Genomic DNA, 21222 nt, shown 5'->3' with positions numbered 1-21222 from the left:
AGCGATGCGCATAGGAAGAAGACGAAAAGGAAGAAGGATAATTAGAGAACAGGAGATCACTTTATATAGAGTGTGACTCCGAGTGTGAATGCGTTGAGAAAAGAAAAAGTAGGAACGGTTTCTTCTGTATCGACCGGTGTAAACCGGAAGGGACGAAAGAGTGACACTTTCGCTTTTGAAAAACTTCCATATCATTTGCTTTTAATTTTTTTGTTCAGTTAAAAGGTAACCAAAAAGATAATTGATTAAGTTAAAGTTTAGGTTATACCATGTAGATATATGTCATAAGTTAAATGAATTTGGCCCCAACCAACTTTATTTACATCAACACCAAGAAATCAATCGAATTATTACTTAATCGGCATGGTAATTAATTTTAGACTGGTGTAGTTTATTAGATCATAAATTTTTTTTATAAATTTAGTACATCAAATTAAATAAATAATGTTTTTAGGAGGTGGAGGTGAGCTTTAGCCCTGCGGAAGAGAAATTTTGTCTGGAACAAAGGTCGCAAAATATCTGGAAGACAAAACATAACACGTTTACTATTACTACTAGAGGTATCACCGCGCTACGCGCAGTTTGTTTGTCTATAAAACTTGCATATATATTTTTTATATTAAACTTAAATAGTAAAATTTAATTATATAACTTATTTGTTTTGATATAATATTTAACAAATTAGAAGGATTATTTTGCAAAATATAAGTTTTTTCTTCAAAATATTGTTAATTTATATTTTAATATATATTTTAGATTTAGACATAGTTAAAAATTCTATTATTCTTTTAGTAATCATGTTAAATTTTATTAAAAGTTCAAATACTCTATATTTAATAATTTTTTAATATTTTCTATTATTTTATGTTTCATATATTTCTTTATAAGTAATCTGATTTAATTTTTCAACATTTATTTGAAAAATAGGTAAATAACCTTCATTTCATATATATATATATATATATATATATATATATATTCATAAATGTGTAATCATTTTGAATACTTAAATCTGTAAAGTTTGATAACCAATAAAATTATTCAATAATCTTTAATTTGAAACTATAATTTTTCAATATTAAAATTCTTTGGTATTTACTATTTTTAAATGATAACTTATTAAAAAAATGTGAAAGCTGGAGATTTCAATGAGAATGATTCCATGTTTAGATACTACGTAAAAGTACTTTGGATAGATTATGCGTATTTCAATATGTAGATGTTATTAGTCATTGTTGTTGTGTAAAAAATAATATATATATATATATATAATAACATTGCAATATTGTTTGTATGTTAGAGTAGAAACATACTTCCATTACTATTTTACATTCTTAAATTAATTATTAATTATTAAACAGTTTAAAATAGAATTAAAATAGCGGAAATCAGAATGTAAATTTTTCGAGATTTGAAAATTTTTCTCATATTGCATCGATTGATGATGTTCTAACCTAAATTGATCTTTACAGAAAATTATTTCATAATGCATTGATTGGTGACTAAATTGAACTTTACACAAAATTATTTGGTATAACATTATAAATAAATGATAGAAAATTAATCTAATGGTATATATATATAATATATATATATATATATATATATATATGATAGAGTGGAAATAACAACTAAAAGAATTACGGCAAATTTTTCAAATTGCTCTTTTAAGATTTAATAATTCACAAAGAGGAACATGACTAAAACATGTTTCATTACAGAAGTAAAAGACCATTCTACCTTTATTTTATAGATTTAAATATAATAATTATTTAAATAAAATACAATAATAATTTTTATTTTTGAATAATACAGTTTTGAATTCGAATTTTTTTTATTTTTTCATATTTTAACTTGAAATCCCAAATTATTACTGAAACTAAAAAATTATATGTTGAAATTGTGTAGTTTGTTTTAAAGAAAAATCATGTACACACCCCTCTAATTTAAACCATAATTATATATTAGTTAACCATAGAAGTATAAATGTCTATTTATCTTTTAATGAAATCTTTTTTTTTGTCATTTTGACCCTTGAATGCTATATTTGTAACAAAAAAATTATAGATCATCCTAAAAAACTTCTCAAAAAAGTATTTGTAATGAGCTAATCAAAAGCCACAAACATATTTTAATTTTTACTTTAATAGTATATGCTGATTTGTTTTAGTGGTACTGATGTTAGGAGTTTTCAAGACTCCTAAGACAAATGTTGTAGTATAAAAGATTGTCGAACCAGTTCTGAGGGATATCAAAGCACTGAGAATGCAAGTACTCACTTAATCTAAGTGCAACCAATGATTTAGATGGGTTTTAAACTATGACTAAAACTAGAAAGCAATAACAGAATGATACTTTCTTGACTAAAGGAAAAGAGAACTCATGGGCATAGGGATTAGACCTTGGGTGATCAAGTATCGAACTAAGGATGGCAAATGATCAATCAAACTATCAACCTTAAGCCTAGACACAATTCTAAGCAAGCTCTATGTCTAGATGAATGCTCATTTGCTAACATATCTCAAACATCAAATGTCTTTGGTTGAATAATATGAAAGCAATCATTACTAACAAGTCTATTAGCTATCTTAGCATCTTTAACAACAAATGTCTTTGGCAAAGTATACTAAAAGCCTAGGAGAGTTGTCTCGGGCATTTCATCGAACACCTTTCGGGTGAGAAATGCCTAAGGATCAACAACTGAGTGGCCAACTCAGAAGATGCATTATGATTACTCTACTAGCAAGGAAATATGAATGATCTACACTAAAACATCCTAGCTCTAACCTAATCACCCTTAATCTCCCTAACCCATGAATTCCAAAGGTGATTACTCACTAATCTCCATGATTCCTCTTAAACCCATATTGGATTTCAGATTAATCATGTAGAGAAATAGATAAGAAATCAACAATAACACAAGAACATAACAATCAAAATCCAAGAGATGAACTTCTCAAGAGAGTTCTTATGTATTTCTCAATAGATCAAAAGATAAAAGATAATCTGCCTCTGGTGGCTACAAAAGATGTTTAAAACATAGGTTTTAGAAATGTAAAACGTGCATAATGAAATGACCAAAAGGCCCTTAAGTAAAATAGAAATCGAGCAGATAATAGGCGCGGAGCGACCTCGGCATGTCGCTCCGGCAAGTCGCTCCGGCCTTCGGTAGCGACCTCAGTGGGTCGCTCCAGGCTTCGTTTCGTGTCGTCTCGCCATAGAGACGCGAGCGACCTCGGGGTGTCGCTTTGGGAGGTCGCTCCGAGAGGGGTGTGAGATGCGAGCGACTTCGTGGTGTCGCTCCGGGAGGTCGCTCCGGGCTCGTTCTCGCGTCTCCGAGTGATGAAACCGCGAGCGACTTCTCCCTGTCGCTCTGGGAAGGTCGCTCCAATAGGGAGGTCAGAGCGACTTGGTGGTGTCGCTCCGGACTGGTCGCTCCATGCCTTGCTCGCCCAATGACCACTCTAAACACTCCTTTTTGAGCTCCAAATGCATCCAAATGTCTCCAGAAACTCCATGTGGTACTCAAATACCTGATAGAGACATATGTATGCAAAATGCAACCTAAACATGTCTAAATTCTAATCTATATGATGAAAATATTTATGAATGAATGGATAAAACAATGTAAATATGCAAGATATCAACTCCCCCAAACTTGTTCTTTTACTTGTCCACAAGTGAACTTTCTAGAACTCATAGGGAGAGAGGTTGAAGGTGGGAGCACATAGCCAAAAGAAACACAACTAGCACACTCTCTTATTACACTCTAGCTTCTCTAGGCCTATCTTAACTCTTTTTGTTCTTACACTCATCATCAAGCATCCACACATTCAAATCAACCAACTCTCACATTCATTAAGCACAAAACATCAGGTGAATTCTTGCAAATGGTCAGTTGGTCCAAGTCATTTGGTTGGGTAAGGGAAGGCTTTTATTCAAGTGATTCAAGAGGTTCAAAACATATGATCTTTAAGGTGGTTTACTCTCAAAACAAGTAGCCTTGACATTGCACATAATATATCTAAGAAAGGGACCAACTCATGCATACAATGCTCAATCTCCATTGTTCTACCCTTTTCTCAAACATACAAATCACACAATCATTTCCCAATGTCAAACCCAACTCACATCTCTCATCAAAAGATCCTAAGAACTTTAACTCCTTCTCTTTGAAATCTACAAGGGATTTTTTTCACAACCTCAAAACATTTCTTAGCTCCTAACAACTTTGCTAGCCCCCTTTTCTTTCTTTTTTTCTTTTTTTTTTCTTTTCTCTTTTTTTTCGTTTTTCTTTTTCTTTTTTTTTTTTTTTTTTAGGCTGGGGGCCAAGACTTTTCAAAACTTGAGCTAGAGGCTTCTATACTGGTCCCAATAAAACAATTCACTTAAGCACAAAGAGTCTATTCTTTTCTTTTTCATTTCTCCCAAATCATAATCACAACACTCACCCCCACCTATAGCTAGACAATAGAGTGTCCAATCTAGCAAGAATGAAGATCAAGCATTGTCGTTCCCGATACTCTCAACATTATGCACATGTAAGACTTTCCGAAAAAGGCCTCACTCATCAAACAATGAAAGCTTAAAAGGAGGAAAAGGTTTTGGGAGTGGTCTACCACTAGAGTTTGTCAAAAAAAGATTGGTATAAAAGATGTGACAACTCAAGTGTGTATAGCCATGACTCAGTACACAAGGGACCATGAGCAAGAAGCATTAAGTTCGTTCAGTTCAAATAAGGTTGTAGTTGGCTTCAAAGACTGAGTTTCAGCAATCAACAAGTTTCAGGAAGAGTTTTCAAGGCTCGAAACATACAAGTCTTTTTGAGAGGTGCAAAAGCTAGTCAAGTGCAACGTAGTGTTCTTTACAAGGCATTCAAAATCATTGCTCCCAATGCAAGTGAATGCAACCTATATGCTCTAGACTCTCCTAAAAATGCAAATGATGCAAACTAAATGATTGATTTTTTTTTTTTTTATCTATGCAAATAGGTATGCCATGCATGACTCAATGAAACAACATCAAAGCAAACATGATCAAATACTTGGTACCTCCCCCAAACTTGAGTTACACAGTCTCTGTGTCGTCAAGTAGAGAGAGATACCGAAAAGAAGACTAATATGCAAAAATGAAATGGTATATACAAGGGAGTGTGGTGGGTTACCTTCTATAGGGAATGAGTAGAGGGAGATGCTCCCTCCTCGTCGTCCTCAGGTGGTAACTCTTCAAGGTGCTCATCAGCAGGAGTGTCCATCTCTTCAATGTAGAAGGCTTGCCCGAACACAGTTGGTTTCCTCATTTTCCTCTTGATGTCAAAGTGGAGGATGTTCTCTTTACCCAAATGGAGATCAATCGTGCCCTCCTTCACATTAACAATAGCTCCTGCTGTAGCTAAGAATGGCCTTCCTAGAATCAATGGATCTTGAGCCTCCTCACCCATCTCAAGCACCACAAAATCTGTAGGTATCTCATACCTTCCAATCTTCACAGGGAGGTCCTCTAAGATGCCCACAGGATACTTCACTGAACGATCAGCTAACACCAGAGAGAGTCTACACTTCTTGTACTGAGTGAATCCAAGCTTCTTTGCAACAGACAAAGGCATCAAGCTGACACTAGCTCCCAAATCGCAGAGACTTTTCTCAAATACCATAGGTCCAAGAGCACAAGGTAGTGTGAAGCTTCCTGGATCCTCTAATTTCTCTGGAACATCAAGCCTCTGGATGATGGCATTGCACTCATGGGTAAGAATCATCATGCCTTCCATCTCCTTCTTCTTTGCAGCTACAACATCTTTCAGGAACTTGTTGTATTGAGGAATCAACATGAAAGCATCGATGATGGGCATTGCAACCTGAGCTTCACTCATTTGCTTCTCAAACAGAGCCTTGTACTTCTCTAGCAGCTGCTTCTTGAATCTACCAGGGAATGGAAGTTTGGGTTCATAGGGAGGAGGAACAAAAGAACTTTCACTTGCTGGAGTAACAACTTCACCATCCTTTACTGTCTTCTTCTCTTCCCCAACCTTTCCTTTACCTTTGGCTTCCACTATCTTCTCCAAGATCTCGTCATTGATCTTCTCATCAACAATCACCACTTCATCATCTATGTTGATGGCAACCCCCTCACCTAGTTTCTCAGCATCCTTGGTGAGGGTTCTAGGAGGTAACTGCTTACCACTCCTAAGGGTGATAGCTTTGGCCTCCTTGGGATTTTGGTCAGACTTTCCAGGTAGAGATCCTTGCTGGCGATTCTGGTGAGTGTTCATGGAAGCAAATTGATTCTCTAAATTCCTGACTGTAGAAGCAAGGTGTGAGAATTTGTTGTTGAGCTCATTGTAGCTCCCATCAATCTTGGAATGAAGGTTCTTCAACTCATAACCAACTTGCTTCTCACTTCTAGTCTGAGACTCCAAGATTTGTTTCAGTAAGGTATCAGTGCTGCTCTCTTGAGGAGCAGAGGAACCAGACGAGGGGTTTTGCTGAGGCTGATAGCTGCCTTGCTGGTTGTTTCTAGGCGGATAACCACTCTGTTGGTTGTTGGGATAGGATTTCTGTTGGTAGTTGTTGTACTGAAAGTTGGGCTCCTTTTTGTACCAGCTACCATTGTTGTTGATGAAACACAACTCCTCTTGACCTTCCAAACCCTCAACCTCATTGACAGCAAGTGGATCTTCCTGCTTGGAGTTACCAACAAACTTCAGCTGCTCTTGGGTTGCTTTTTCAGCAATGAGTAGGTCGATCTTGTCTTCCAAAGCTTTGATCTCTTTCCTCGTCTGCTTATCATCTGTTCTACTGCCTCTGTCGTGGTCTCCACTGTAGACTGCATCACTCTTTACCATGTTGTCAACCAGCTCTTCTGCATCCTCCTCAGTTCTCCCCAAGAAGAACCCATTGCTAGCTGTATCCAGTCTGGCTCTGTACTTAGGAAGAGCACCACGGTAGAATGTGCTCAGCAAGCTCTCCTTAGAAAAGCCATGGTGTGGGCATTGAGCTTGGTAGCCCTTGAATCTCTCCCAGGCTTCACTGAAGCCTTCCAAGTTCTTCTGTTGAAAGCTGGAAATCTCGTTTCTCAGCTTAGCAGTTCTTGAAGTAGAGAAGAACTTCTCCAAGAATGCTTTCTTGCAGTCATCCCAAGTAGTGATGGAGTCACTGGGTAGAGACTTCTCCCACTGACGTGCCTTATCCCCCAAAGAGAAAGGGAATAGCTTGAGCTTTAAGGCATCTTCGGACACACCATTGGTTTTTGACAACCCACAGTAGCTGTCGAACCTGTCCAAGTGATCAAATGGATCCTCTAGAGCCAAGCCATGATACTTGTTGTTCTCGATCACGTTGAGGAGTCCTGATTTGATCTCAAAGTTGTTGGCTGCCACAGCGGGTGCTCGGATTCCCAATCTATGACCATGAATGTTGGGGCGGTCGTAAGTGCCAATGGGTCGAGCTGCTCGCTGTTGGTTTTGAGGTATGTCTCCCATATCAGTACTCAATCTCTGCAAGTGAGCCTGTTGCTCTTCTTCTCTTCTATTTCTAGCACACTCTCTCTCTAAAGCTCTGATGTCTGCAGCTATTGGAACTAGGTTTGATGGACCCCTGCTCCTCAAGTTCATACACCTGTAGATTAAAGGGAGGTGAAAAAGAGAATCAGTAACAAAAGAAAATAAAAATGACTTAGTCTCAAGCAAGTGACTAAATCTCAATGTTCAAATCTACTCAGAATTTGGCAACGGCGCCAATTTGATGTTAGGAGTTTTCAAGGCTCCTAAGACAAATGTTGTAGTATAAAAGATTGTCGAACCAGTTCTGAGGGATATCAAAGCACTGAGAATGCAAGTACTCACTTAATCTAAGTGCAACCAATGATTTAGATGGGTTTTAAACTATGACTAAAACTAGAAAGCAATAACAGAATGATACTTTCTTGACTAAAGGAAAAGAGAACTCATGGGCATAGGGATTAGACCTTGGGTGATCAAGTATCGAACTAAGGATGGCAAATGATCAATCAAACTATCAACCTTAAGCCTAGACACAATTCTAAGCAAGCTCTATGTCTAGATGAATGCTCATTTGCTAACATATCTCAAACATCAAATGTCTTTGGTTGAATAATATGAAAGCAATCATTACTAACAAGTCTATTAGCTATCTTAGCATCTTTAACAACAAATGTCTTTGGCAAAGTATACTAAAAGCCTAGGAGAGTTGTCTCGGGCATTTCATCGAACACCTTTCGGGTGAGAAATGCCTAAGGATCAACAACTGAGTGGCCAACTCAGAAGATGCATTATGATTACTCTACTAGCAAGGAAATATGAATGATCTACACTAAAACATCCTAGCTCTAACCTAATCACCCTTAATCTCCCTAACCCATGAATTCCAAAGGTGATTACTCACTAATCTCCATGATTCCTCTTAAACCCATATTGGATTTCAGATTAATCATGTAGAGAAATAGATAAGAAATCAACAATAACACAAGAACATAACAATCAAAATCCAAGAGATGAACTTCTCAAGAGAGTTCTTGTGTATTTCTCAATAGATCAAAAGATAAAAGATAATCTGCCTCTGGTGGCTACAAAAGATGTTTAAAACATAGGTTTTAGAAATGTAAAACGTGCATAATGAAATGACCAAAAGGCCCTTAAGTAAAATAGAAATCGAGCAGATAATAGGCGCGGAGCGACCTCGGCATGTCGCTCCGGCAAGTCGCTCCGGCCTTCGGGAGCGACCTCAGTGGGTCGCTCTGAGAGGTCGCTCCAGGCTTCGCTTCGTGTCGTCTCGCCATAGAGACGCGAGCGACCTCGGGGTGTCGCTTTGGGAGGTCGCTCCGAGAGGGGTGTGAGATGCGAGCGACTTCGTGGTGTCGCTCCGGGAGGTCGCTCCGGGCTCGTTCTCGCGTCTCCGAGTGATGAAACCGCGAGCGACTTCTCCCTGTCGCTCTGGCAAGGTCGCTCCAATAGGGAGGTCAGAGCGACTTGGTGGTGTCGCTCCGGACTGGTCGCTCCATGCCTTGCTCGCCCAATGACCACTCTAAACACTCCTTTTTGAGCTCCAAATGCACCCAAATGTCTCCAGAAACTCCATGTGGTATTCAAATACCTGATAGAGACATATGTATGCAAAATGCAACCTAAACATGTCTAAATTCTAATCTATATGATGAAAATGTTTATGAATGAATGGATAAAACAATGTAAATATGCAAGATATCAGGTACACACCAAAAGCACAAAGTTTCATTAATTATTTACTTTATTTAGTATATACAAATCTTGTATGTTCTGACAAACGTTTTGACATAACTTTATTTTAATTTATTTTGATATCAATTTTACAATACATTTAGAGTAGACATCAAAGTAACTCTTAAGATAATTTTTAGTTTTATTTTTACTGAATTTTAATTTTTATTTATAAATATGATTTCTTTATTTTTTTAACAAATTAAACACAATGTATTCATTTAGTTAGTTAAACGTTTTGTGTTGTTTGTCTGAAAATATCATATGAAGTACACTCTAAGAGAATGCTAAAATTTACTTAAATCGTATAGATTTTCTTGCGCTACACCTAACTGCTGTCTTATATATTTTAATTTGTTGCAAATGTGTTATGTATGTTTTTTATTATCTGTTCCTCTTTTCTACAACATTAACTTAATAAGTTATTTTTTTCTTAAGTGTTCTTGCATGTAAATGTTAATTACTTTATCAATATTGAGATTTGAGAGTATATTATATATATTAAAGTGTATTATATTTGGTTATAAAAGAAGAATATATAGTGCAACAAACATAGTTAAGGAGAGGAAGATATCTCTAGATTCGATATTTTTTAATGATGTTGATTGATTATTAATATCCATTTAGTTATCATGTAGGGTTGTCTAGTATTTGTTTGGGCAGTTAATTTTTTTTAATCATCTTGTTTTGTTATTTTATAGTATGTTCTATTTTAAGGAAAATTAATGAAAACCTGATGTTTTGGTTTTCTTTTAGCCAGCGAAGTGGAGATCGAAGGAGGGAGGAGCATCGTATACGTCGGCTATGGTTTAATAAATTAATAATTAAAGTATTTTTTTTGCAAAAGAATATGACATATTTGAAAACATATGATTGGCTGATTTTTTTTGATGATGTGGATAGCTTCTCCTTTCAAGTTATTCTCCTTTTTAGTATAATATAGATTTGCAACTCTTATTATTATTGCTAGTAGATTAGTTTTATAATTGACCTTCTTTCTTCAATAATGTCATTACCAGCTTTTTATCCTCTCATCCACTTGCCCTTCATGCGTTTGCAAAATGCCGGTTTTACGTTCACCTTTTTCATCTGACCCGGATCTGGTTTAACCTGGCTATTTGCAGTTCGACCTATTCGAGTATGCTTACTCTGTTTATGTACAAAATCTTATACAGCTAAAGTAGAATACAGCACAACGTGAAGCTAAAACAATGTGAATACAGTGGAACGTGAAAACTAGAGCAATGTGAATACAGTGCAGCGTAAAAACTAAAACAATGTGAATACGGTACACCGACTATAGGTTAAATTGTTTTTGTTTATAACAATTATGTTAATGTAAAAAAAAAAGGCTTATGATGTGGTGGATGAGACAAACTTCCAGATGGTAGGGGCGGGTTCCCTTTGTAAGAAAACGAAGGAACATAATTTTTTTTTTATTGTGCCCAGCAATTAAGGCACGTGATTAAGGCCTACTGTCGTACTATTGTTTAGAGCATCTCCTATCCTATAACTTTTACTTTATTCAACCTTTTACCTTGACATGTATAATTGCAATGTATATCGCCAACTAAGCCTAGTCGTGTAGTGTCAAATACAAACTTAATATATACTCTTTCCAAGAGAAAATATAGGAATAATTGTTTTGGAAATTTATGTGAAACAATCATCTTACCTGATCATGGGACCAAATATTGAAGTTTAAAACACTACGTAATTAAAATTGATCAAAAAAAACATTATGTAATTAAACAAAACTGAACCATTAAGTGGAACTAAATGCATGTTTAACCCTACTTTATTTTCCCTTCTAAAATAGAGTTTAAAATAAAAAATACTCTAATGATATTATATTTTTTATTCTATAATAGTGTAAACATATTTTCTACTCTATATATAGATTAATTTTATTTATTTTATGTTCAACATTTTATTTTTTACTCTAAAATAGAGTATCATTGGAGCAATATCCAACTCTATTATAGAGTTACTCTATATTAGAAGAAAAAATAGAGTAAACCATTGGATATGGTCTAAGAGCATCTCTAACACACCTCTATTTCTACCTCTATAATAGCATTTAGAGGCAAAACCACTCCAACCCATCTCTATTTTTGCCTCTAAAATAGAGATTGTTATTTTCTCCTCTATTTATAGAGAAAGAAATAGCATTCCTCTATATTTTGCTCTATATGTAGAGATCTCTATTTTAGAAAAATACATTGGAGTAAAACCCTCTATAATAGAAGAAAAAATAGAGAAATACATTGGAGATGGTCTAAGGGCATCTCCAATCCTACTATATTTTTCACTCTAAAATAGAGTTTAGAGTAAAAATATCTCAATTGTACTATATTTCTCACTCTATAATTGAATAAAAAATAGGTTTACTCTAAATATATAGATTTGTTTTTTTTGGTTCATCACTCTATTTTTTACTCTAAAATATAATATTATTGGAGCAAATTCAAATTCGATTATAGAATTAGTCTATTTAGAGTAAAAAAATTAGAATAAGCCATTAGAGATGGTGTAAGTGTAACAAAAAGAATAAGAACGAATTTAATAAATCTGACAGTCTTGGCTTATGGTGGTTCACTGGTTCTGTTCTGAAGCTTTTAATATAACGCGATGATTGTAAAATTCATTAAAAATTAAATGTGTAACTCGGTTTTAAGATTAAGTGTCTGACTGTAAAGTATTGAAAAGTAAAAGTTAATGGTGAAAAAAATATAACGCTGGTTCCTATCATTTGACAACCAGTCAAGTGAAAAAATAAGAAAAGAAAATTGATAAAATTTACTCTCATTATCGCTCCATGTGGCGTAAGATTGTCATCCTCCCTATCCAAGAGTAATCCTCTTTTTTTTTTTCGTCTAAGTAGATTTTTAATTGAAAAACGACCGAAGCCCAGTGAAAGCTTACAGACACCCGAAAGTCCACATCGAAAGCCCATAAAAAGAAACCATACAAATTAGGCCCAAGTCCATAACCCAAACACCTCATTCCCGACAACAAGCGATTCGCCCTAGCTCAGGGCCCAAACCCGCAACGTCGCCACCACCGGGAGCACCTACGTCGGAGAGGACGCGTCTCACCGGCATTACAGGAACCTGCATCACTGTGACCGACCTAATCCATGACCTCCACACCCTCTTAACCGCAGCCGTGAGTTACTCGTGTGTTATCTTTATCGGATAGATCAATCGCCGTAGCGAGATCACATCCGCCACCGTTCGAGCAAACACCCGAGGAACATCACCGCCGCACAGACCATCACCAACTTGCATAAGACACCTCTCTCTTCCAACCACGAGAGATCGCCCTCGGAGCTCAACCGACAAACTCAAGAAAAAATGAAAAGACAAACCCTAAAACCAAATCTAAAATAAAAAAACAAGAGCCGACGAGGTAAGGTAAAGAGATCCTTCACCCCTCGGAGCACGAGCCGGCGACGCAGAGCTGGGTAAGCCTCCACCTCCCGAGGACTTTGCCGACGACGCAGAGCTGAGGAAGCCTCCATCCTCCCGGAATCTTAAACGGCGACGACGGATCTATCATAGCCTCCGCCTCCCGAAGCAAAAACTAACCTCAAACGAAAACCTGTAGCGACTAACCGCCGTCCTACAACTTCACTACGAATCCAGAACAGGAAGATTTGCCGCCGATTGAAGCTCTCCATCAGCAGAACTCTTCCCGGAACAAACCCTAACCCAGATTCGGAAATATATCGGAAGGGCCACCGGATCGAAGCACACAGAGTAGAACTAGACTGGATCGACAAGGGGAAGAGCCACCGGCGCCGGCACGCGCTCGGACGCGCAGCCGGACGCCGGCCTTCTCTCACACGCATTTTCTCTCTTTCTCTCTCTTTCTCTCTCTGATATAGTATTGGTTACTTATTTGAGAGTAATCCTCTTTATCTCTTATATTAGGTCTTTATTATTATTCATTTACTTTATTTTACTCTCATTTATTCTCATTTACTCTAATTTATTACCAATCATATTTTCTTTTTTTTACTCTCATTTACTCTAATTCTCACCTTTTCTTTTTCTCTCAATTACTCCATTTTTATTTACTCTCAATTACTCTAATTCTTACCAATCACACTTCCAATAACTTGGGCTAAGTGTAACAGTTGCTTTTGTTCTTTGACCGAACAGGCACGTGCGCGGCATGTTTTGATTCATTATTTTTCTTGTCGAGGATTTCGGCCACGCACGTGCATCCCCGTCCTCGTCTCTAATTACTCTCTCTAACCTTTTGTTTTTTTTGTCTTAATCTCTATTTTGTCTTAGTCTCATAATCTCTATTTCCTGTGAATAAATCACTATGTTGTGTTGTTAATATCGAATTTTACGATCCATGCTTGATTTTGGTATATGACTATGAATTAATTATTATGACATGATATCAGAACCAATATTATTGTGTCTGAGAACACAAAAAAATATTTAGAATACTCTGGTAAACACACATGCAAATGGTATAAACTTCAAACAATGCTACACGCCTACAGTTCGTGGCTGCATCGTAACAAACCACTTGGGGGTGACAGTGCTAGCACACTGCACACCTCAAACAATGCTTTACATTAAACTACAATACAATACGAATGATTTTCAGAAACGAGTTAACTTAACAGTGAGAAAACAGGAGAACATATACTTAAGAAAGAAAAAACAACTAAACAATCACACACAATTTCACAAAGAATACGTGGAGTGTGATTGATTAGTCAAACATTACAGCCATGCGATTAAAGAAAACGCGACACTGCAAGCTGTAAATAGCTGTATAAAATTAAAGTTACCCCAGTAAATTAAAATATTCACCGGTTTATTATTATTCTAACGAATATGACATGTTCTTTTTAACAAAAAGAACACCATGACATTGTCATGATTACGCATTCATCTGATAAAGTATCTATGATTAACAAGTCTAAATGTTATTGTGTCAGAAATATACATTTGCTAATATATATGTGTAAGGAATTTGTTGTTATACCGTCAGTTATATTTCTTCCACATATTTTATAAAATGCACATGTTTAAGATGTGTGATGTATATTCTATATTTATTCTTCACTGACCTACTTACAAAACCTAATACAGATTTTACAATCTCAAAGGATGTTTATGAACTTTAGGCTACGAATGGGGACTCAGTTAAATCAAAAGGAGCTCTAATGGGCTTCAAAAGTCATAACGAGTTGAAGACTGAACCTGGTGGGCCTTTTCAAAGCTTCTGTGCTCAGGACAAGACTCTTACCTGACATATATCATACACACAAATTATGAATCTTTAATCTAGCTGATGCTTTGGTCACCACGATGTTACATGGTAGCACGTCATGTTGTGTGTATTTGTTTTTTGAAATTTTCAGGCTGTTTCCAATAGTCAACTTAACAAAAATACGAAAAGTCAAAAATCTTTCTCTCTCAAGATACAATTACATAAAAAAAACCAGATCGAAACTCTGTCTTCGAAAACCATTCATCAGATACAAAACACTCGCAAGAAAAACAAAAACAAAAACAAAACCAAAAAAAGGATGGAAGAAGTTCAGAATCAGGTATTGGAAGAAGAAGCAAAAGGATCAACGACGGTGGAGAAAGTGTACATAGCCGTAGGAAACGATTTACAAGAAGGATTCAAGACGATCGACTGGGCTTTAAAGAAATGGAACAACATACCAATCTCCATCGTTCTTCTCCACCTCTGCAGCATTTCTAAAGATTTCGTCTACACCCCTTGTACAATCTCTTCCTTCTCAATTCGCACCTCTTACTTTTTCTTTTCAATCATTTATTTTAAACCCCCAATTTACATCATTATCATAGTTGGGAAGCTTCCAGCGAGTTCTGTGAGCGAGGAGAAGCTTCAAGTACTGAGAAAGTACGAGGACCAAAAGATCAACAAGTTGTTGTCTAAATACGTTACTTTTTGTAAAAAGGTTTTTCTGTTAATTCCGTTATTATATTCAGGGCAAAGTACTCCGTTTGTTTTTAATTTTCTTATGCTGTTTTGTTAAATAACAGTTACAGGTGAAAGCAGAGTTACACAAGGTGGAGAAGGAAGATGATTCAATCCAAGTACTAATCTTAGATCTGATCACAAAGCTCCGAATTACAAAACTCGTCATGGGAATCACTTTCATGAGATCTTCTTCATCTTGGTAACTTCTTAAACACGTTTAAAGTTCCCAACTTTAACCTTAGAAAAAAAAATCCATTTTAAAAAAATGCGACTTTTTTTTGTTTTATGAAACTCAGGAAATCGAAGAGTGCGATAAGCGGATCGTTCCACATATATCAGAATAAACCGGATTTTTGCGAGTTTTATATAATATGTGGAGGCAAAATGGTTTTGCTAAAGAGAGAGAACGATGCCAACAATAATATTAGAAGCTGGATTGGTAAAATGTTCCATGATCCGGGGAGAAACTTAGACCGTTCATCTAACGGCAGTGATGATCCAGCGGCTAGTGGAAGTCCATGGGATAAGAACTTGCAGGAGATGGAGATTTATTTCCAGCAACTGTTGAGTTTGAATCTTGAAGAAGACGATGAAGACAATGTCCAAGAAGAAGAGGATGAAGATGGTGGTGCGGAGGTGGCACTAGACGTGCTGCAACATTTGGTAAGAGAATATACCTTTTTCTTGATTTGTTTTTTGTTTTTTTTTTTAAATGATTCTGATTTGACATTTTTCATGTGTTGAAAATGTCAGAATGTAGGAGAGAAGTTAGAGTATGTGAGAAGAAAGGTGAATGAAGCTAAGCTGGTGATAGATGAGAACATGAGAGAAGTCAAAGTCAACGCTGAGAGATCAGACAAAGCTGAATGGGCTATCTCTTTATGCAACTGCAGAGTAAGTAAACTGACACTTAAACAAGAACTTTAAGGCTTCGAATGTTTACAACCGTAGTTAATAGTAACAAAAATCTCTATATATACCTATGCATCTATATGTTTTGTTACTATTAAACCCGCATTGTTTTGCATGTTGCCATTCGGACATTAAGATTTAGTGTCCTAAAACTTTTTGGTTGGTTTGAAACTAGATTGAAGAGCTTGAAGCTGGGATCAAAGAAGAAACCGAGAGACGAGAGAAACTCCAAGAGACGCTAGATTCAGACAGAGAATGCATTGAACAAACAAAGAACGACGTCGAAAAAGGAAAAGCAAAGCTAGTTTCTCTTGGTGAGCTTCGAGAAGAGCTCTCAAGCAAGGTTGAGACAATGAGGGATGCTAAACTACAAGCAGAAGCTGAGCTGGAGAGGGTTGCTTTAGAGAAAGGTGAGATGATAATGGAGATCGAGAAGCTTAAGAACCAAAGAGATGTGTTCAACCGTAGGATTGAGTTTTGCAAAGAGAAAGAGGCTACAGGGTTTGCTTCAGATGAAGTGAAGTGTGGGTATAGAGAGTACGTTGCAGAGGATATAAGACTGGCCACAGAGAGTTACTCTGATCGCTTGAGGTTAAAATCTGGCGGCAACTGGACGAACGTGTACCGAGGGAGGATCAAACACACAACCATGGCTGTGAAAGTGATCGGCGACCGTTTATCGGATGAGGAGTTTGCAGCAAAGGTGAAGCTTATGAATGAGATTAGACATCCTAACTTGGTAGCAATAGCTGGATTCTCTCCAGAGAGGCCTAAGTGCATACTCTTCGAGTATATGCATAGTGGTAACTTGAGGGACAATCTATTCACATCGCAGAGGAAATCAAGAAGAAGCAAGATACTTAAATGGCACGATAGGATCCGTATAGCTCACCAGGTTTGCTCTGGACTGGGGTTCTTACATTCCGTTAAGCCGAAACCGATAGTCCACGGTCGCCTCACGCCGTCCAAGATCCTCTTGGACCGTAACCTTGTAGCTAAAATAACAGGTTTTGGACTTGCAATGCATAGTGACCAGTCTGATACAAAGCCTGATGTGATGGCTTTCGGAGTATTGCTACTTCATCTTTTAACCGGGAGAAACTGGCCCGGTTTGCTTAAGGCGATGTCGATGAACCAGGCGAGTATTCTCAGGGATTTGGACCAGACAGCTGGTAAGTGGCCGTTGGAGTTAGCTAAGGAGTTCGGTGCACTTGCGGTGAAGTGCTCTTCGGTTAACAGAGGAGGGAACATGGAGTTTTCGACGAAAGAGATCATGGAGGAGCTTGGTAAGATAATGGAGAAAGCTAATGAGTTTAGAACCAAAGGAGGATACGAGGAAGCAACTAACTCAAAGAACGATGAAGCAGATCCGAATGATATACCGAGTGTTTTCATATGTCCTATACTTCAGGAAGTGATGAAGAATCCACATATTGCAGCAGATGGGTTCTCGTATGAGCTTGAGGCAATAGAGGAGTGGCTAAGCATGGGACATGACACATCTCCTATGACGAATCTGAGACTGGATTATCAAGTTCTGACACCGAACCATACTCTTCGTGCTCTCATTCAAGATTGGCATAGCAAAAAAGCAGCACAAGCTTCCTCCTGAGTTTCTACTTTTGTATACACACAACACAACAACAACTAAAAAAAAAAGTTTCTAATTTTGTAATTTAATTAATTGATATTATCAAAACACAAACAACAAGAGAGAGTTTTTAAGTGAGGAAGAGATTCATAGCAACAGAACAAACAAACAGAGGAGAGGAAGAAGACGAAAGATACTTCATTTGGTTGAGAAGAGGCGATCGATTCGATCTTTCTGCTCTTGGAATCTCCGTTCTAAGAAAGCCTCCATGATCTCCATGACGGAAACGAATCTCTTCATCTGCTCTAACCGACGGCTGAGCTCCGCTTCTCTCGCTCTGGCTCGTCGCAGCCGCGCCTCTGTTTCCGCGAGCCGGTCACGAAGATCGTCGACCACCAACGAATCTTCGTTTTCTCCGTCGTGGGATCGGCTACGGAGGGTGTTGCGTGAAAACGATTGATTGTGACCGTAACACATCGTACATAAAGAGGAGAGAAAAGATGAACACAAAATTGATTTTTCTTTTTCTTTTTTTTTTGGTTTTGAGTTTCTGTCTGAAGAAGAAGAAACAGAAACGAAAAACTGAACAAGGGTATTTTGGGAAGTTGACCAAGATTTCAAAAACCTTCTATAACACCGAGAAGGTTTTATCCTTTCTCTTAGGTCTAGTCATATTTTTCTGAATTCGAATAACCGAACTGAACCAAATCTAAATAAAGTTTGGTTCGAATTCATCATATCGATTATCCAAACGGATCTTATATCTTTAGAATCAAAAAAATTCAAAAGCAAATCAAAAGCCGAATAGATATCCGAATTAATTGTAACTAGAGTTGCACCGGTATTATTTTTATTTTTAAAAATCAAATTAAAATTCATTATGTTTTTTTTTTAGTTTTGTTTGCATTGTGTTAGTATATTGTTCTTAGATATTTAATCAAACATCTTATTATATAAAGCTTGGTTCTTTAAAGTTGCTAATTAACACGATCTTGATACATGGCAATTATATATTTAAGATTGTGACATGTGTTAATATTGTTTTTTTTCCTAAAATCATAAAAAAAAAAGATAACTGTAAAAAAATGATAGTAATTATCCTTTTTAAAAATCTTAAACCAAAAAATTGTTAAAAAAGAGTGTTTAATGTTAATTTTCTTTTATTGGTTCTTAAAGTTTCTAATTAATATGATCGCGACACAAACCAATTATATAATTAAGATTGTGACATGTGTTAATACTAATTTTCTTTTTCTATCATAAAAAACTATAATTATTCACATATTAACATGATTTTTTGAAAAAAATAATAGTAATTTTCGTTTTTACAAATCCTATACCAAAAACGATTTGTACAAATAATTTATTTAATACTAATTTTCCTTTACTAAAATCATAAACCAAAAAAAATTTGTACAAATAATTTTCCTTTTCTAAAATAATAAAGAAAAGATAACTGTAAAAAAATGATAGTAATTATCCTTTTTAAAATTCTAAAGCCAAAAATTTGTAAAAGAGTGTTTAATGTTAATTTTCTTTTATTAAAATCTGATTTTTTGAAAAAAGTAATAGAAATTTTTCGTTTTTACAAATCCTATACCAAACACGATTTGTACAAATAATTTATTTAATACTAATTTTCCTTTTCTAAAATCATAAAGAAAAGATAACTGAAAAAATATTAATAGTAATTATCCTTTTTAAAACTTTTAAACCAAAAAATTGTAAAAGAGTGTTTAATGTTAATTTTCCTTTATTCAAATCCTAATTAAAAAGATCATAAACCAAAAGGAACTACAATTATTCACATCTATATATAGGACTAAGCTCTCTCATATTTTGACACTTCTCATATTTGATCAGTAAGCATAAAGAAAAATATTAGGTGGGTTTTTTGGTCATCGCATGTTCTTTTCTTCTTATAAACGGATGTTAATTTTTTTTTCATTATTGTCATGTTGGGCACGTAAGTTATTGCCACAATAATGCTTAGGAGTTTGTACATACAATATATAATTAGTTATGATGTTGTACATAAGTTAATGTCAACGCCAATTTACTACTTTAATACGTTTAATTATGCTTATGTGTGTTCGTTCTATTTATTATTTTCTAACTGAAATTGTAATTCAATTTGCTACCAGGAATTATCAAGAGACAATGGCTTCAGAAAGTTATCTAACACTAGATCAGTTAAATAAGAAATGTCCTTACCGTCGTACTGAGTACGTCTTACTAGAAAGTGGGAAGCAAGAAATTTAAATAAGAATAACGAGCTTATAGGAATAAATTTTCTCATACTTGATAAGATGGTAAATATTTTAATTTAAAAAATCTTATATAGTTTTATTGTTAAAAATAATTTGTTTATTATATAGGAAAATACAATTCAAGGTTGTGTGCATCCTTCTCTTATTGAAAAGTTCGGAGATGGATTACATGAAGGGGCCATTATTGAAATCTGCAAATTTAATTTGCAAGATTACAATAAAAACTACAAAATCTCATATCATAAATTTCAAATAAGATTGACCGAGAGAACAACAATTGCATGTGTGGAGCAACAATTACCTCAAACACCGCCTGAAAAATTTCAATTTCGAAACTATGAAGAGTTTGCTCAACTGAAAGATTCAACATACGATTTATATGGTAATATTTAGTATTTTCTTTGGTCAGTTATTTCTTTATCTTTCTCCTTTTGACTTCGCTTTATATATTCAGGATAGTTAAATCTCTTGCAGTATTGAATGCAAAGATTGATAGGTTTAAATAATTATTACATTGACTGAAGTTGGATCCTTTCGTATAGAGTCTGCTTGACATTGGTTGATGCATTTGTATGTTTAGTAGGTCATTGATTGATTGATTACTAGGAACACGTAATCTGTTTTTTTGTAGCAATTTGGTTGTCAAACATCATATGTTTCAGTCAAATTATTCGGTATTTGTAATGAATTTTGCTTGAAATAACATTATTATATAACACAATTTTTTTTACAGATGTAATCGGATGTATAAAGAATATTGAGAAAACGGATGTTCGTAGCAAGACCACACCTGTCCTCCGAAGAGTTATTCAACTTTATTGAGAAAGGTATATTTTTCAATTCCAATTCTATTAATCAATTTCGATTTTTATTTTTTATTTCTCTTTTACAAAAATTCTATCTTATACAATAGAATTGAAATACAAGCAACACTATGGGCTGAACAAGCAGAACTATTTGAAGATAAATATCGCGCTTTGAAAAGTAATAATATTGTTCTTATCATGACAAGTGTTTTGATCAAGACATATCAAGGTGTAATTTGTCTCTCAGCATCTTCTGGGACTAAATTCTATTTGAATTATGATTTTGATTCTGTTACCGACTTTCGAAAAAGGTATTATTTAAAAGGTTCAGTTCAGGTTCGGGTAACCCATTTAAATAATTTTTGAAATTTTAAAATTCATTATATACTTTAAATCCTCAAAATCTAT

At 35.5% G+C, this 21222-nt stretch overlaps 2 protein-coding genes and 1 non-coding gene across 3 annotated transcripts; 2 read left to right on the top strand and 1 right to left on the bottom strand.

Moving 5' to 3' along the window:
- The first annotated feature begins 1953 nt into the window (after nt 1-1953).
- LOC103873987 (putative U-box domain-containing protein 50) lies at nt 1954-17852 on the top strand. Its single transcript, XM_009152393.3, has 7 exons — nt 1954-2172; nt 9222-15012; nt 15100-15212; nt 15298-15434; nt 15532-15898; nt 15989-16129; nt 16323-17852. Exons 2-7 carry the CDS (start codon nt 14811-14813, stop codon nt 17757-17759), a joined length of 2397 nt encoding a protein of 798 aa, XP_009150641.1. The 5' UTR covers nt 1954-2172; nt 9222-14810; the 3' UTR covers nt 17760-17852.
- LOC117126375 lies at nt 6972-7078 on the top strand. Its single transcript, XR_004448943.1, has one exon. It is a non-coding gene; the product is annotated as a small nucleolar RNA R71 (small nucleolar RNA).
- On the bottom strand, nt 17798-18613 carry LOC103873988 (protein SKIP34). Its single transcript, XM_009152394.3, has one exon. The coding sequence runs from the start codon at nt 18213-18215 to the stop codon at nt 17937-17939; it is 279 nt and encodes a 92-aa protein (XP_009150642.1). The 5' UTR covers nt 18216-18613; the 3' UTR covers nt 17798-17936.
- Nucleotides 18614-21222: the final 2609 nt, after the last annotated feature.

This window comes from Brassica rapa, chromosome A06, assembly GCF_000309985.2.
Source record: "Brassica rapa cultivar Chiifu-401-42 chromosome A06, CAAS_Brap_v3.01, whole genome shotgun sequence".
NCBI lineage: Eukaryota > Viridiplantae > Streptophyta > Magnoliopsida > Brassicales > Brassicaceae > Brassica > Brassica rapa.
Note: the sequence above shows the minus strand (reverse complement) of the source record. Positions and strands in the feature narration are given on the sequence as shown.

Coding starts and splice junctions, on each gene's coding strand:
- LOC103873988 (XM_009152394.3), bottom strand. CDS start 18,215: ATGTGTTACGGTCACAATCAATCGTTTTCACGCAACACCCTCCGTAGC.
- LOC103873987 (XM_009152393.3), top strand. CDS start 14,811: ATGGAAGAAGTTCAGAATCAGGTATTGGAAGAAGAAGCAAAAGGATCA. Junction 15,213..15,297: donor ACGTTACTTTTTGTAAAAAG/GTTTTTCTGTTA, acceptor GTTAAATAACAG/TTACAGGTGAAAGCAGAGTT. Junction 15,435..15,531: donor ATGAGATCTTCTTCATCTTG/GTAACTTCTTAA, acceptor TATGAAACTCAG/GAAATCGAAGAGTGCGATAA.